Source organism: Lipophrys pholis (assembly GCF_963383615.2).
Source record: "Lipophrys pholis genome assembly, chromosome: 8".
NCBI classification, from domain to species: domain Eukaryota; kingdom Metazoa; phylum Chordata; class Actinopteri; order Blenniiformes; family Blenniidae; genus Lipophrys; species Lipophrys pholis.
Genome location: NC_137630.1, coordinates 13,126,811 through 13,139,863, shown reverse-complemented (window position 1 = coordinate 13,139,863; position 13,053 = coordinate 13,126,811). Strand labels below are relative to the sequence as shown.

The window sequence follows — 13,053 nt, the reverse complement described above, 5'->3', positions numbered from 1 at the left end:
TTTTGGTTGTTGCAGTACCGCATTAAACAAGGACATGTGGACAGTTGTACCAGCAGAGAGACAAAGCAGAACTGCAGTTTCAGCAGCACAAGCACGCCTGTCAAGTTTCGGACGTGATGGCAGGTGGAGAAATTGCACATAACACCGGAGCGAGCATGACATGCTACCTACAAGTGAAGAAAAGCCACAGGAACAAGGGTGAATGGAGCTTGTTTAACAGCACTGTCTGTACAGCTAACTTGTTTACAGGATACAGTACAAATCGAATGGTACTTCCACAGCAAAGGGCTGGGTTGTTTTGGTTTTGGAGAGTTTAGACACAAATTCACATGAGCGATCAAGCGCACAACAAGGAGTTGTAGTTTCACCCCGAAACCTTTTGGAAGCACAACCACGGACTCAATACATCAAAGACCTGTTGCCTTCTAGTTTCATTGTATCATAGCATGTAAATCAATTACATTTCTCTTTGGGTGCAAATTTCTTTATCAGATATTCTGCCATAATTTTTATTTGATGAATGATTTAATAACAATAATTAATATTAAGTGTAGTAGGGACAAAAGCACATAACAGCACAATCTCACATCCATTAATGTTCATCAATAGGCTTGTTCTAGACATAAACATATCATGTTATCTTGAACTAGATCCAGACACTGGATCAGTCGACAACATCAAATCCCCTGTAAATGGACTTTACTTACAAAGCATATTTCCACACTTTAGCATTCTCAATCTGCTTCAGATCTTCGGTATCAAACACTCCAGTGATGAGGGCTTCCAGCCAAGGTACTTGCATACCATTGAAACATGGGTAAAGATTGAATAACCATCAATAGGTTGATAGTTAATCTCCTCTCTCAGTCAGTCACTCCAAAATGATGTATAATACAGCCAAAACAGAATTGATTCATAGTGGCATGAACTCCACAAGACCTCTGAAGGTGCCATGTGGTATTAGACACCTGTGAGGTGACAGGATCTCAATGATTATATGATATATATCCAACTAATGTTTAAAAAGATTTGGAGTAACTGGAAGTGAAGTCTACGCACGAAAACCTGGTGCATCTCAAGCCATGCATGAACAATGTTTACTGTGTGACTCAGGACATCGTTGTGCTGATAGATGACGTATTTCCAGGTATAATTCACACACATGCAATGCCAAGGGATTTATAAGATCCAAAGCGGGTTTAGCTCCTACTCTAATGCATCCCGTTGACTTTTCATCACATGCATCACTGAGCCTTGGAAACCCATGACTCTGTTTCAGGTTCACCAGTCAACCATCTGCGGACCACTTTCGATGGATACTGACCCCTGTATCGAACAACGGTCACTCTACTGCCATTTTCAGCAAGCAGTGATCGAATTTGCACATTGTGTGCACTTCAAATCCAATTTTCATGCTCCGGATAGTTCGGTTGTCGTAAAGGGTGCTCAAACGCTCGCCCATTTTCCTGCTTCCAACATAGTTCACTATCACAAAGCACACCCTGGCCCTCAACACATTCTACTATAAAGTGACAGGTGTTTTAGTTGCATTGATTTAGTCAGTAATTTCAATGTTGTGGTTAAAAAGTGACCTTTAAGTTTGCAAAAGAATTCCCTGTTGCCCATCTGGCCTCAAACAGAAACTAAAACAACAATCATAAATGCCACCCAACTCTCCCCTTGTTTCTTACATATTTTCTTCAATGTGCTTCATGTAGCTTTATATAGCTTTATATATCCGGGCCAGTTGCAGTCCCACGTCTGCATATACCCAGATGAGAGCTTGGTAAAGGGCAAAACAGTGAGTACGTTTAAAGGTCATGCATTAATGGTTACACTTCCAGACGCTCCGTAATCGACTGTGCCACTCACTAAGCCCGGCAAGGGTCAAAGGTGGTGCAACGGAAAAATATGATGCACATGACACTTCCATTACTTTCTGTTGCACTGGCTCATTTACTCAAACGGAGAGCCCGTATGAGAACGTGACGCACATCAAAACCTGTCAGCACTATTTGCCGGAAACACAAGTTTGCTGTTGTGTAACAGCTTGGGAGAGTAGCCAATTACTGTTTCAAGGATGTGATTTGTGTCCGACAGTCTCTCGACAGCATAACAGTGGTCAGTCAGAGGATGAAATGAAGAATCTCTTCTCACTGTGTCCCTCCTTTCCCCCTCTGTCTATCCATCTATCAGCTTTGCTTCCATCTTTCTGAGGCTGTGACCTGCGAGCAGTCACTCATTCTGTGTCAGAGTTTTGGATGGCTGCAGCTGTCTCCCTCTCCTCCCTGTCAGATGGTTTCCTGGCAAAAGGACAACACTGCGTAGGCCAGCAGCGCTTTCTTCCGCGATTTCCCCGGGACCAGCCCCCCCATTAGTGATGAGCTAGTGCTTGTCATCAGAGCAAGGCAGACAACAGTAAACCCCATCATGTCGTATTACAGTACATGACTGTACTGCACGGCTCAATAGCAGTGCCAAGCTCACAGTGGTTGAGGAGAGGCAGCGATCAGCAAGCAGGAGCGAGGAAGGGATGTCTCGGATGAAGTTACGACGGGGCTAAATTGGTGATGACAGAACGTAATTAGGAGAGCCGTCATTGCCTCACGTCACTTGTCATTGACCTAAGCAGTGAGTAAATCATGTGCTGCAGAAAGGCCTCCACTTACACTAGTGAGTGGATAACATAATGTATCACGTGTTCTTACGGATACTGCTTTTCTCAGTTCTCGAGGAGATGAGTGTGTCGAGGAGCGGAGAGGAGCAATTAGAAGATCAAAATATAAGAAGTGTTACTCTTATCATTGCTCCTATGACACTTTAGAAAAAGAGCTCATTTTTTTTGAAGTTGGTAAATTAAACAGGAAACCAACCAATTATGTAGTTCCTTTAACTAAAATACAGTGGATCTTGATGTTGATTTGGCTTGATAGGTCATGATCTGATAACTTCTGCCTCCGTTTAATGATATTCTCAGGCACTAGATTTGAACAGCCTTTGCTTCTCTGTGAATCTTCACTGTCCCATGCCTCTACATAAGTCAAGTAAAGTCAGTACAAGTTAAGCTCTGGACTATACAGCTATGGCCAAGCCGATAGTACTGAATATTGTGAATGCAGATTGGGTCTGCGAAAGGTACTTGAGAAGTAGAGAATGATTGAAGTTTTTGTGTGTGGCTGTTTGTTGCCGTCACCATTTAAAGTATATTGTGATGGATGAGACTCGGCTAATTAGAACCACAACAAATACATTAACTTAAGCAACCACAAGTCAAGAATTTGTCCAGAGCAAAAGTCATGATGTTATAGGAAATTTCCAATGTCTTAAATATGTAATTGAAAGAAAATTGATGAGAAAAAAACCCACACGTGACAAACAAACATACATAAAACTTGAAATAGAAGACAAAAATATGTCGGCACAAAAGCACAAGTTCAATTATAAATAACGGAATGACTGTCTATTACCAAGATAGCTCAAGAACCCACAAAATTTTGTTGGTGATCCCGATCAAATCCTGGATTCTAGATCATAACCTTACCCTTGGAGGAGGTCAGAAATCTCTGATAGCTTTTGTTACCATATGTGGACAAACTTTGTCTGTCCTCCACGACATGTCAAGGCCCTGTCAAGGAGTTTGAATGGACGACATTACATTGATTTCTGGCAACTTATCCCCTTTTTCCAGGCAAAGACTGGAGAAGCACTGAGAATGGGACAGTGAACCACTTATGGGTCACAACCCACCAGGTGATAATCAACGATGAGCTACAAAATGAGAATAACTATGTTTTAGTGAAATTTGTGTAATGTACATTGACTTTTTCTGTGTGACTCGCATCAAACTTATTAACATGAAGGAATTGGGATTTCAGACCTACAGTGCAGAGGTAACAAATGTGTCATTCTTTGATTCCCATTTTTAGGAGCTGCCTTATTTTGTGTTTTTTTTGTTCATATTGAGTTTATGGTCTGGATAAATGCAAAGTAGCATCAATGGCGGCACAATCAACCCGATAGTTTTCATTGAACTGCAAGATTATACTTTTCCATCCAATTAATACTGCATTTTAAATTACAAATCAAAAAGATAATAATGGAAAAATTATAGTAATGGGATAAATGGGAACAATAGAACTGAGCTTATTGTCATGCCAACACTGTGCCGCTGCACAGTATCTCAGCATTCAGCCCTGAGTGGAGCGACTAATTGCAACTCTTAAAAGTACTTCTACGCCGCCTTTTTTCCCTCAGCTTCCCCAGGTTCCTCCTCAGTAGGCGGCAAGTGATGTAGAAAAGTGGATTGAAGTGGACATGGAAAGACAAGAGTTCCCTGTGTGCAGCCCATCAAGCTATAAGCACTGCGAGGTGTGCCGTGTAATGCAATGCAGCCCTCGTGAATCAGCTAAACAGCATCAAGAAAGTGACAAGGAGAAAGAAAGCGGTAGGAAGTGGACATGGTGTATTCGACTGCGAAAGAAGTTGATTATTTGAAGTTGGTCGACCCCAGACACTCTTTGAGAACAGCCTATCAGACACAATCCCAGTTCCGTTCCTCTCCCAAGCCTCCTTCATTTAAATTGTTATCTCCATCCCTCTGACTGCTGCTAAGGAGCATGAAAAAAGTCCGCTCTGAGGCACAGAGACAGGGAGGGAGAGAAAAAGAAAGGAAGACAAGACAAAGAAAGCAACCCAATCATAACTAAAGTCAAAAATAATAAAAGAGGCCAAATGACGACACGGCTGGACTTTCTTTCTTCATGACTAAAGGCAACGAAGGACACTGCAATCTTGTAAAAAAGGAGGCCATCCTTGCTCTTTGTCTTGCAGTGAGAAGCAGACTTCAACGCAGCAAAGATATGAGACGTGGAGGCGGTCGAAGATCACAGTGTGATTGCCTCTGTGTTGCACTGGTAATATTTAAAAGAGAAGGGATTTCAGCAAAATGGTTTTCCTCTTTTCACCCACCTTAGCTCCCTCGGAATACATCAAAAGACATAATTCTATTTAATCAGAGGAAACAACAACAGCCAGGGAGTCTGCAAGTTCCTGCCATGCAGGCACAAGCCTGAAAGCAGATGATGTTGCATTACACAGCACCATCTAGTGTCGGTGTGCGAGCAGACGGCTCAACAACATGGGGAACAACAGATTTAAGGCTCCATCCTATAGGAATCAATGAAGGTATCAGGATGTCCATGTGCAGCTCAACACACAGAATCATGGGACGCTTTGGGGATTTGTTTGTACCTCACAGCACCCAGCCGCCACAAGAAAAACATTTGGATTATAAACCTTTATGCTAATAAATCCCGGAAGGTTATTCTGCGCAACAACACAATATATAGTATTGAATTACATGTTCTTGCATGTTTGTGTAATTTGTACTCTTTTCTATATTATTATTTATAAAATAGTTAATTGTTTCAACAACACATATAACATGACATTTTATTATAAAGTCTTTCCTCATCTACATGTTAAATTAAAAGTGTTGAAACACAATCTTGGAGTTTTAAGCTTGATTGGACATCTTTAATTGGTTCAAGTTGTACTTGCTCCAACACCGAAACAATAATAAAAGTCCAGTCGTGTACAGCAGGTATATTTTCATAAAAAAGGGTAAAAACCATGGACTTATTTTAACTTCAACCCTGAAGCTATTTCTTTGCCCCTGGAAGAGAATACCTAAATTCAGTCAGTAACAAGGCAACAAATGAAAGAGCAAAATATACAATTCTGGTCTCGTAACAGAGGAAGCATTTCACTTTGCTCAATTGTAGAATATGCCACTTCTTATTTATGCCAAAAGGCCAAAGTGGAATTTGAAAGTCTCTGCCAAAAAATGGACAGCTTCACTTCTACCTTATTAAAACTCTAATTCACAGACCAAGTAATATTCTTCTAATAGTGCGTGAGTGACAATGATGTTATTAAATCTATTGTAAACATTTCTCAACTGCAGCTCAATTGACTTCAATGATATTTGTAATTTTAAGACAAAATCGTACTCTTTGGGAAATGTGCCACAGCTGATATTCTGCATAAACATACAAAGAAAGATAAATACAGGATCCCTAAGGGTGTAAGAGGTTAAATATTGTGATTCCAAATAAAAGTGTAACCACACAAGGTGAAAGTACATCATAGCTTCTGTCAAGAGCTATTTTGAAAGAATTGAGATGTTTAACTGATTGACGCACTGTCTCGCCACAATTAATTAAATAGAGTTTCTCCCACAGTTGGGCCTGCCTCAGGTCTGCTCCCTTTCATTTTTAAATATGCAGTCGTGCAACCTCTGATTAAGAAACCTACTTTTAGCAAACTTTAGACCTATTTTAAAACTCCCCCTTTTTTTATCAAAAGTCCTCGAGAAACTAGGCTAAAATAAAGCCAGTTCTTGGTAGGGGCACTATGAGGTAGTAACCCATGCTTTTGTAGCCTCTTGGTTGGATTACTGCAATGCATTTTATGTAGGGGTTAGTGGGACTACCGTCGCTCGTCTTCAACTGGTTTAAAATCCTGCTGCATGTCTTTTAATGGGCATAAGCACATTTCTCCTGTTTTAGCCTCACTCCACTGACTGCCTGTTCAATCACTACGTTGTCTTGCCCCACCCTACCTTTTTGAACTGTTACCCCATTGAAACCGTGCCCTTTTCCCTCAGCTTAGATCAGCTGCTCCTAGTGGAGTTTAAACCCAGGCTAAAGCTCAGAGAGGATCGAGTTTCTTCAGGAGCAGCTCCTGTTGAACAATCTCCCACTGCACATCAAACAGACACCTTCTTTATTTGTTTTTAAATGGGATCCAAAACTCCACCTCTTCTCCTTGGCTTTAACCACCATATAAGATGCTGGCGATATTTTGTGAGCTATTTGTTTTTTGTTGTGCTGATATTTCTGTGTACAGCACTTTGGTGTCCCTGTCATTGTTTTAAGTGCGCTATAAATAAAGATGGATGTAATTGGATATACACTTCTTGATTGATATTTTGCAGGTTCGAGAAAACACCAGCATTCCGCTGGATCTTGAGAATCAGACACGAACCTTCAACATTTCTTGGTGTCATGTGGCGTGAAGTCTTGTTGACAGTGTACAGCTGGCTGCCCTGAAGGCACACCTCAGCTCAATACAGCAAACGACACCTCAAAAGGATCACTTTTCTGACAGCTGTGACACAGTGCAGGGACACGTGCGGATTCCATCCCATCAGACTTTCCTCGGGAGCCAAAGACACCAAGCAGGGAGATGTAGCAGTCGAATGATCCTCGGGAAACTTTTGCAGCGACGTGGATGAGCTGGGTGAGATCAGTGATCCGTAAACACCTGGTTCAGATATTGGATTATCATTCACTCTCAACAAGCTAATTATCTCTCACTTCATCTAACATTCATGCCAGGGAAGGTGATGGCGCTGTCATAGAATGTGAGATTGAGGTCTTTGTTTTCCACCACACTATCTTGCTATTCTGGGACAGTGTAAGACAATTTACTGTAAGGTCTCTACTTTTTTTAATGTGTGAAATGGATGTTTTCAATAAATGTGATGGCAATATGTTTTTCTTATATTGTAAGTTTGATTGCATAAAGAACTCATTGGTGAAGGAAGAAAACCCAAAAAGTGTTTATCCATCAAATGTGTTCAAAAATAGTGTTTTCAAAAGAAAAACTCATGTGGAATCATCATTTTACCATGAATTGTCATCATGAATGTATTAACAAACATGCATGGCAGGCATAAACTGAGAGATGAATGAATTTCATTTATATAGCGCTTTTTCAACTGTTTGAGCAGTCCCAAAGCTCTTTCCATCGATGATGATGTTTTGGGTGGCTCTCAATGATAAAACTAGCAAATCCCAGGACTGTGCTGCAGCAGCAGTAGTAGTTACAGCAGCAGCAGCAGCTGTAGAAATGTACATTTCCCCTGTTACCATGGAAGCAAAGCCGGAATGCTTTCAAAAGGTTCCACCATGGGATCCGTTTTCAAAAAGATGCATTTTTAGTCTAAACGGATATAAAAGTTTTCCGTTTTCACCTGAAAATGTTGTGTAAACAATGCCTCTATATGTGCAGCAGACACCTGTAGATAGGTCACCAGTCTATAATCGTGAGAACACAAATAGACAGACGACGACACGCAGTCAGACATTCATTCACACCAATGAGCAACTAACAGTCACCAGTTAACCTCAAAGAATTCTAAGAGAAAACCAGACCCGAACTAGGGAACTTCTCTCTCTGAGCCGAGAGCGCTAACTACTACACAACTGTTGGAGAGGGCTGACTCAACTATTTCTTCAGATACTTCCATTCCTTCTCAAAATCCCAAAACATGCATTTGAAGCGACTATGTATCTATGAATAACCTGTTGGTGTGTGTTCACCCAGGGTGTAAACTGGTATGTCAGCAATGTCAAATCAGGAACAAAAATGTTGAAGAAACACTTTCCCATTGTGAGAAACTAAGTAATTGCTAATGATGGAACTCGTTTTGAGTATTTGGTGTGGCCTGAAATAAACTAAACAGCTAAAATGTTCGAATCCATTCAAGGTGACATCACACAAGGAGGTATCTGGCCATCTTTTCACCAAGTCTTGAAGAAAAACCCACATTCGCATGACTTGAAATTGCTGTAATTCATAAAGTCCTGGAGAGATGCACAAAGATCAGAAACCATTGTGTAGGTGGCCCGAAACGATGACTTTCCAAAGCCAGAGAGCCCACGGTCACACCTACTTCCACAAAGCCTGGCCGTGTATGCAGCTGCAACATGCCCACCACATTCTTTATACTCCCTCTTCATGCACTCTGTGATCAGCGCCACAAAACTCAATCAAGCTGAATCCATTTTACGGTGACATTAGACAATGAGAACTGTCAACTCTGTGTTTTATTAATCTCCTGCGCCAACTCTCTACTGGCTCAGGTTGTCTTTCCACATTATTTGAAACCGTTTCCTCTTCTATTACTAGGACCAACCAATTGGATGGAACTGTCCAATCTGACCTTCCGATGTAGGAGACGATTAACTGCGAAACACAATGCACGTCCTTCTTCTTGTTGCTTCACATATTTCACCTTCAGACTGCACCAGTCTTGTATATAAAAATGACACCATCCAGTACAAACACTGAGTTAAAATTTTGACTGAAAATCTTCATCAACTGTTTGATGGACTGCATTGAATTTTGGTTAAAACAGATGCATAATTAAAGCTGTTGACTCTCAATCTTCGTTTTGTCAAACTTTTTTTTTTTTAATTCTCAGAGTCATAAAAATTAATCACTCTATATAAACTCTGAGCCCGCCTTTCATGCATCACTGTGTCAGCGGGTTTGTGCAATGATCGCTCTCATCCATGGGAAAAAAAAAAAAAAAAAGAAAGAGGAGGTGAGGGGAGCTGGGGGAGGTCTGTCCATTTACAACAGACTGATTGCCTGTCGAGTGCTTCTAAAGCTAAGGTAACAAGTGAATTAATACATAAATGAAAATGTCCCATGCTGTTCCAATGACTGAGTGGCTGCTTGTTTTTCTCCAGCGTTTAATTGGTGATCTGATAACCCCTTGCTTGTATAAGGGACAACACACAGTAACACAGTAAGAGAGCAGCCTTGGCGTGCATTAAGTGTTTGGAGGCTTACCCACGCACATAATCACCACAGTCTTTCTGTTGTTTTTATAGACTGTTCAGTGGTGTGGTTTGAATCTGGAATTCTCCGGGAACATGTAGACCCTGTGGCTCTGTACGCGGCAAACGTGGCAGATCGCATGTAATCAATATATACCGGCAGGGAATCAAACAACTTCAGTTTAGAATGCAAATAAGTAATATCTTCAGAAATTTTAACGCTGAGCTTTGTCATGTTTACATTGCAGCTACTGGGTTCTACTACATTCACTCTACTCAATGACTCTGTTGTCTATTGGCTGGACCTGTCAAAGACACCCTAGTAAACGTGTTTGAATTCTATTTTTAAGACAATATCGATTTGAATTTTTCAGCTTTTTTTAATCTAACCTCAAAGCCATCGAAGCATCCTTCAAACATCCAAAATCAAATGCCCAATAGACTCAACTGGCTTGACTGAAGAGGAATCGAAACACTCCCACTTTTGCCTGCTTATGGCAGTGTTGGTATCGCCATTAGGACATTTGTAGCAGAGATAAAGTGAAACAGATGCCAAGCTGTGAGTTTTCACACAATCTCAACATGTAACTTATTTTTTTCTGATTTCTTTTCTGAAAACTTACTTTCAGATATTTGATAGATTACTGCTTTATATCATGTCATCTCTCTTCATTGTCAAAGTTATTACATAAATTTTCAGCTGGCTTTTATTTTCACAAGTCTTCAGATCTTATTCTCAAAAACAATTTTTATTAATATACTTAACAGCCTTTAAGGTCAATTCACTAAACTTGCAATATAATAAAAATGTCAGCATGCGAGTATTCAGGCCATGAACTCCTCAAAATTATGTATATATGTCCTTTGCCAGTAATGATCACTTTAGTGCTGGACCACAATGATTCAACTTTCAATTCCATTTTGATTGAAGCCTAACATTTGCAGATTGGACTGATGAGTCAAAGTAACGGGTTGGTGAAGCCCAAGATACCTATTACATACCTCTCATTTTCCACTGCTGCAGACAGCTGTGAAGTTAAAAAAAGGCATCTTACCTAATAGTCCAGCAATTATGCATAAAGTCAGCGATAAAAAATATTACATTTAAAACAAAGGGACTTATAAAATACTCAAATCTGACCTGGGTAGGGGGTTTCAGCTATTTCTAAGCACGGACTATAATACATCTACAACGCAGTTTATCCGAGGGAGATGCTGTTTCAAACATTTGCACACATGCATGCACACATCATACTTTTCGCCATGGTTTTCCAAAGCAATACTCAATGTGCATGTAAAAGAGATACATTGGCTGTTTCAGTGGGGTTGACTTAAAACTAAGGCCCCATTTACATGACAGTTCAAGTGATGTTTTTGTGCTATCGTTTTGAGGAAGGTTTTGCCTTTCCATAGCAATATTTTGAAAAGGATATCCGTTTACATGGGAATGGTAGAAAGACTGAAAACAATGCAGTTTTCATGTAGGGCCTCTAGTGGATGCTATTGTTAGTTTTTGCAATGAAACCATTTACACAGAACAACACGCTATAAACATTAACAATGGCGAGTACAGAGACATTTGTATGGACAGACGACCAAGCTGGATTGCTATTATGGCTGACTCTCAACTATAAAACTACCAAGTCCCAATAGAACATGGACTGGGAGTCATGACAGTCTGGAGGCCAACAATGTTAATTTACTACGGCCATGGTGTGCGTGCAGAGCGGCAGCGTTTCAGAAAAGTGTTCCCCGGTTTCCATGGAGACAGAGACGGAGTTGGAGCATTTTAAAAAAAGGTTGCGTCATCACTCCGTTTCCACAGTGGCGGAGTTGGAGCATTTCCATAAAGTTGCGTTTTCAGCGGCATCAAGCACCGATGTTTTTGCTTGTAAACTTTGTTGTGTCAATGAGCCACAGGAAAGACTCTATATTACAACTAAAACTCTGCATTTGAACTGGTTTCTTTGATCCAGCCTTCAGAACATCTTTCCATCCGTATTTCTGTGAAGATTTTTCCCCCCACATGGAGGCCAACAATGCTGGGAGTGATTTCCCCTGGGACAGAAGGGCGACCGATGGATGGGGTGATACTCAAAGAACAAGGAAGAGATGGTGAGAGAACAAACACAAAGTGTGAGAGAGGACAGTGGGATGTGTATATGTGTCTTTCCTGATGTATTATTGTGGAGGTCTGTTTCGGTGCTCCGAGTGAGAGAAAGTCATTTCAGGTTCCTCTACATTTAAGGAAACGGTTGAATTCAGGCTTTTCGACAGAAGAAACCACATTTCTGACTATCTGTATTTGTGCTTACCATGGTCTCTCGGCCGATCGGAGCAGAGAAGACGTACTCCAGCTGAAAGATGATGGCTGATGCTTGATGCTCGGTCAGTTTGAGCTCCAGGCTGCTTTGAAAGCCCAATATCTGAGGGAGTGTTGATGCTGTCGAGCTGAGGGGAGAACAAATAGTGATGAAAACACAAGATTGTTTACCTGAAATGCAGAGGCACATTTATTTATTTTCTTGGAGTTGGAGTCTGTATCTCACAGAAACAACTTCATTGTCTTGCAATAGTTAAACTTGCTTGCTAAATGTTCACTGGCACACGTCTGCCTCCCGTGTGAGCAGCGGAACCGCATCATGGTATTCCTCATTCACTGCTTGCATAGACCATAGGCGCGAGCTTAAGGTGGAACGCACACATAGACCAACCCGCCACCCTCCTTGTCTTTCCCTGCTGTCGGAATCCATCAAGCAAAACCCATGCAGAATCGACTGAAAGTCAAACACTGCATTTACTGCCAGCACTGGTATCATAATCATACAAATTTGCATTTAACGACAAGCATTTTGTTGTTCAAAGAGAACAGGAAAAAAGTGCAAAACAATAAATGCTGCCACGGTGATGATTATTGTTGTTCATAGCAACTGAGAAGAGATGTATGTGTTTGTGCACATCTTCTCATCCTATTAAGACAACAATATAATCAGCTATGTAATCATTACAGCAGTGAGCATTTGCTTTGAAGCACACAGCACAACACATTTTGATGAAGTGTGAATGAGAATTACTGCCTGGCAGTTGTATGCCCCCGCCAATCAGCCACATTGAAGTTGATACCGTCTGTCCAGACTCACAAAATACGCCTGTTAAAAGACTGTAAAAAAAAACATGCATTCATTATTTCTGTGCAAAGATAGTCATAACCACACTGTTATAATAGTTTGAGAGGTGGAGCTTGGAGTTATGGCCACACATTTGTCCGATCGACCTTAAATTTGAATCTTTACAACTTGATCACTTCATTCTGGTAGAGGTGTCAATGTTTGTCTGATATTTTTTAAACAATATCTGCGAGTGTTTGTGCAATATGATGTGTTGAAATGATGGAAATGTGGCTTTAGAAAGCACTGACCAT

The 13,053-nt window shown here is 40.8% G+C and overlaps 1 protein-coding gene across 1 annotated transcript in view; it reads right to left on the bottom strand.

Moving 5' to 3' along the window:
* nphp4 (nephronophthisis 4) overlaps nt 1–13,053 on the bottom strand; it is a 195,970-nt gene that overhangs the window by 111,986 nt on the left and 70,931 nt on the right. Inside the window, exon 8 of the mRNA XM_080470227.1 lies at nt 11,948–12,083. Coding sequence (XP_080326353.1) covers nt 11,948–12,083 — 136 coding nt within the window. The remainder of the gene's footprint in view (nt 1–11,947; nt 12,084–13,053) is intronic.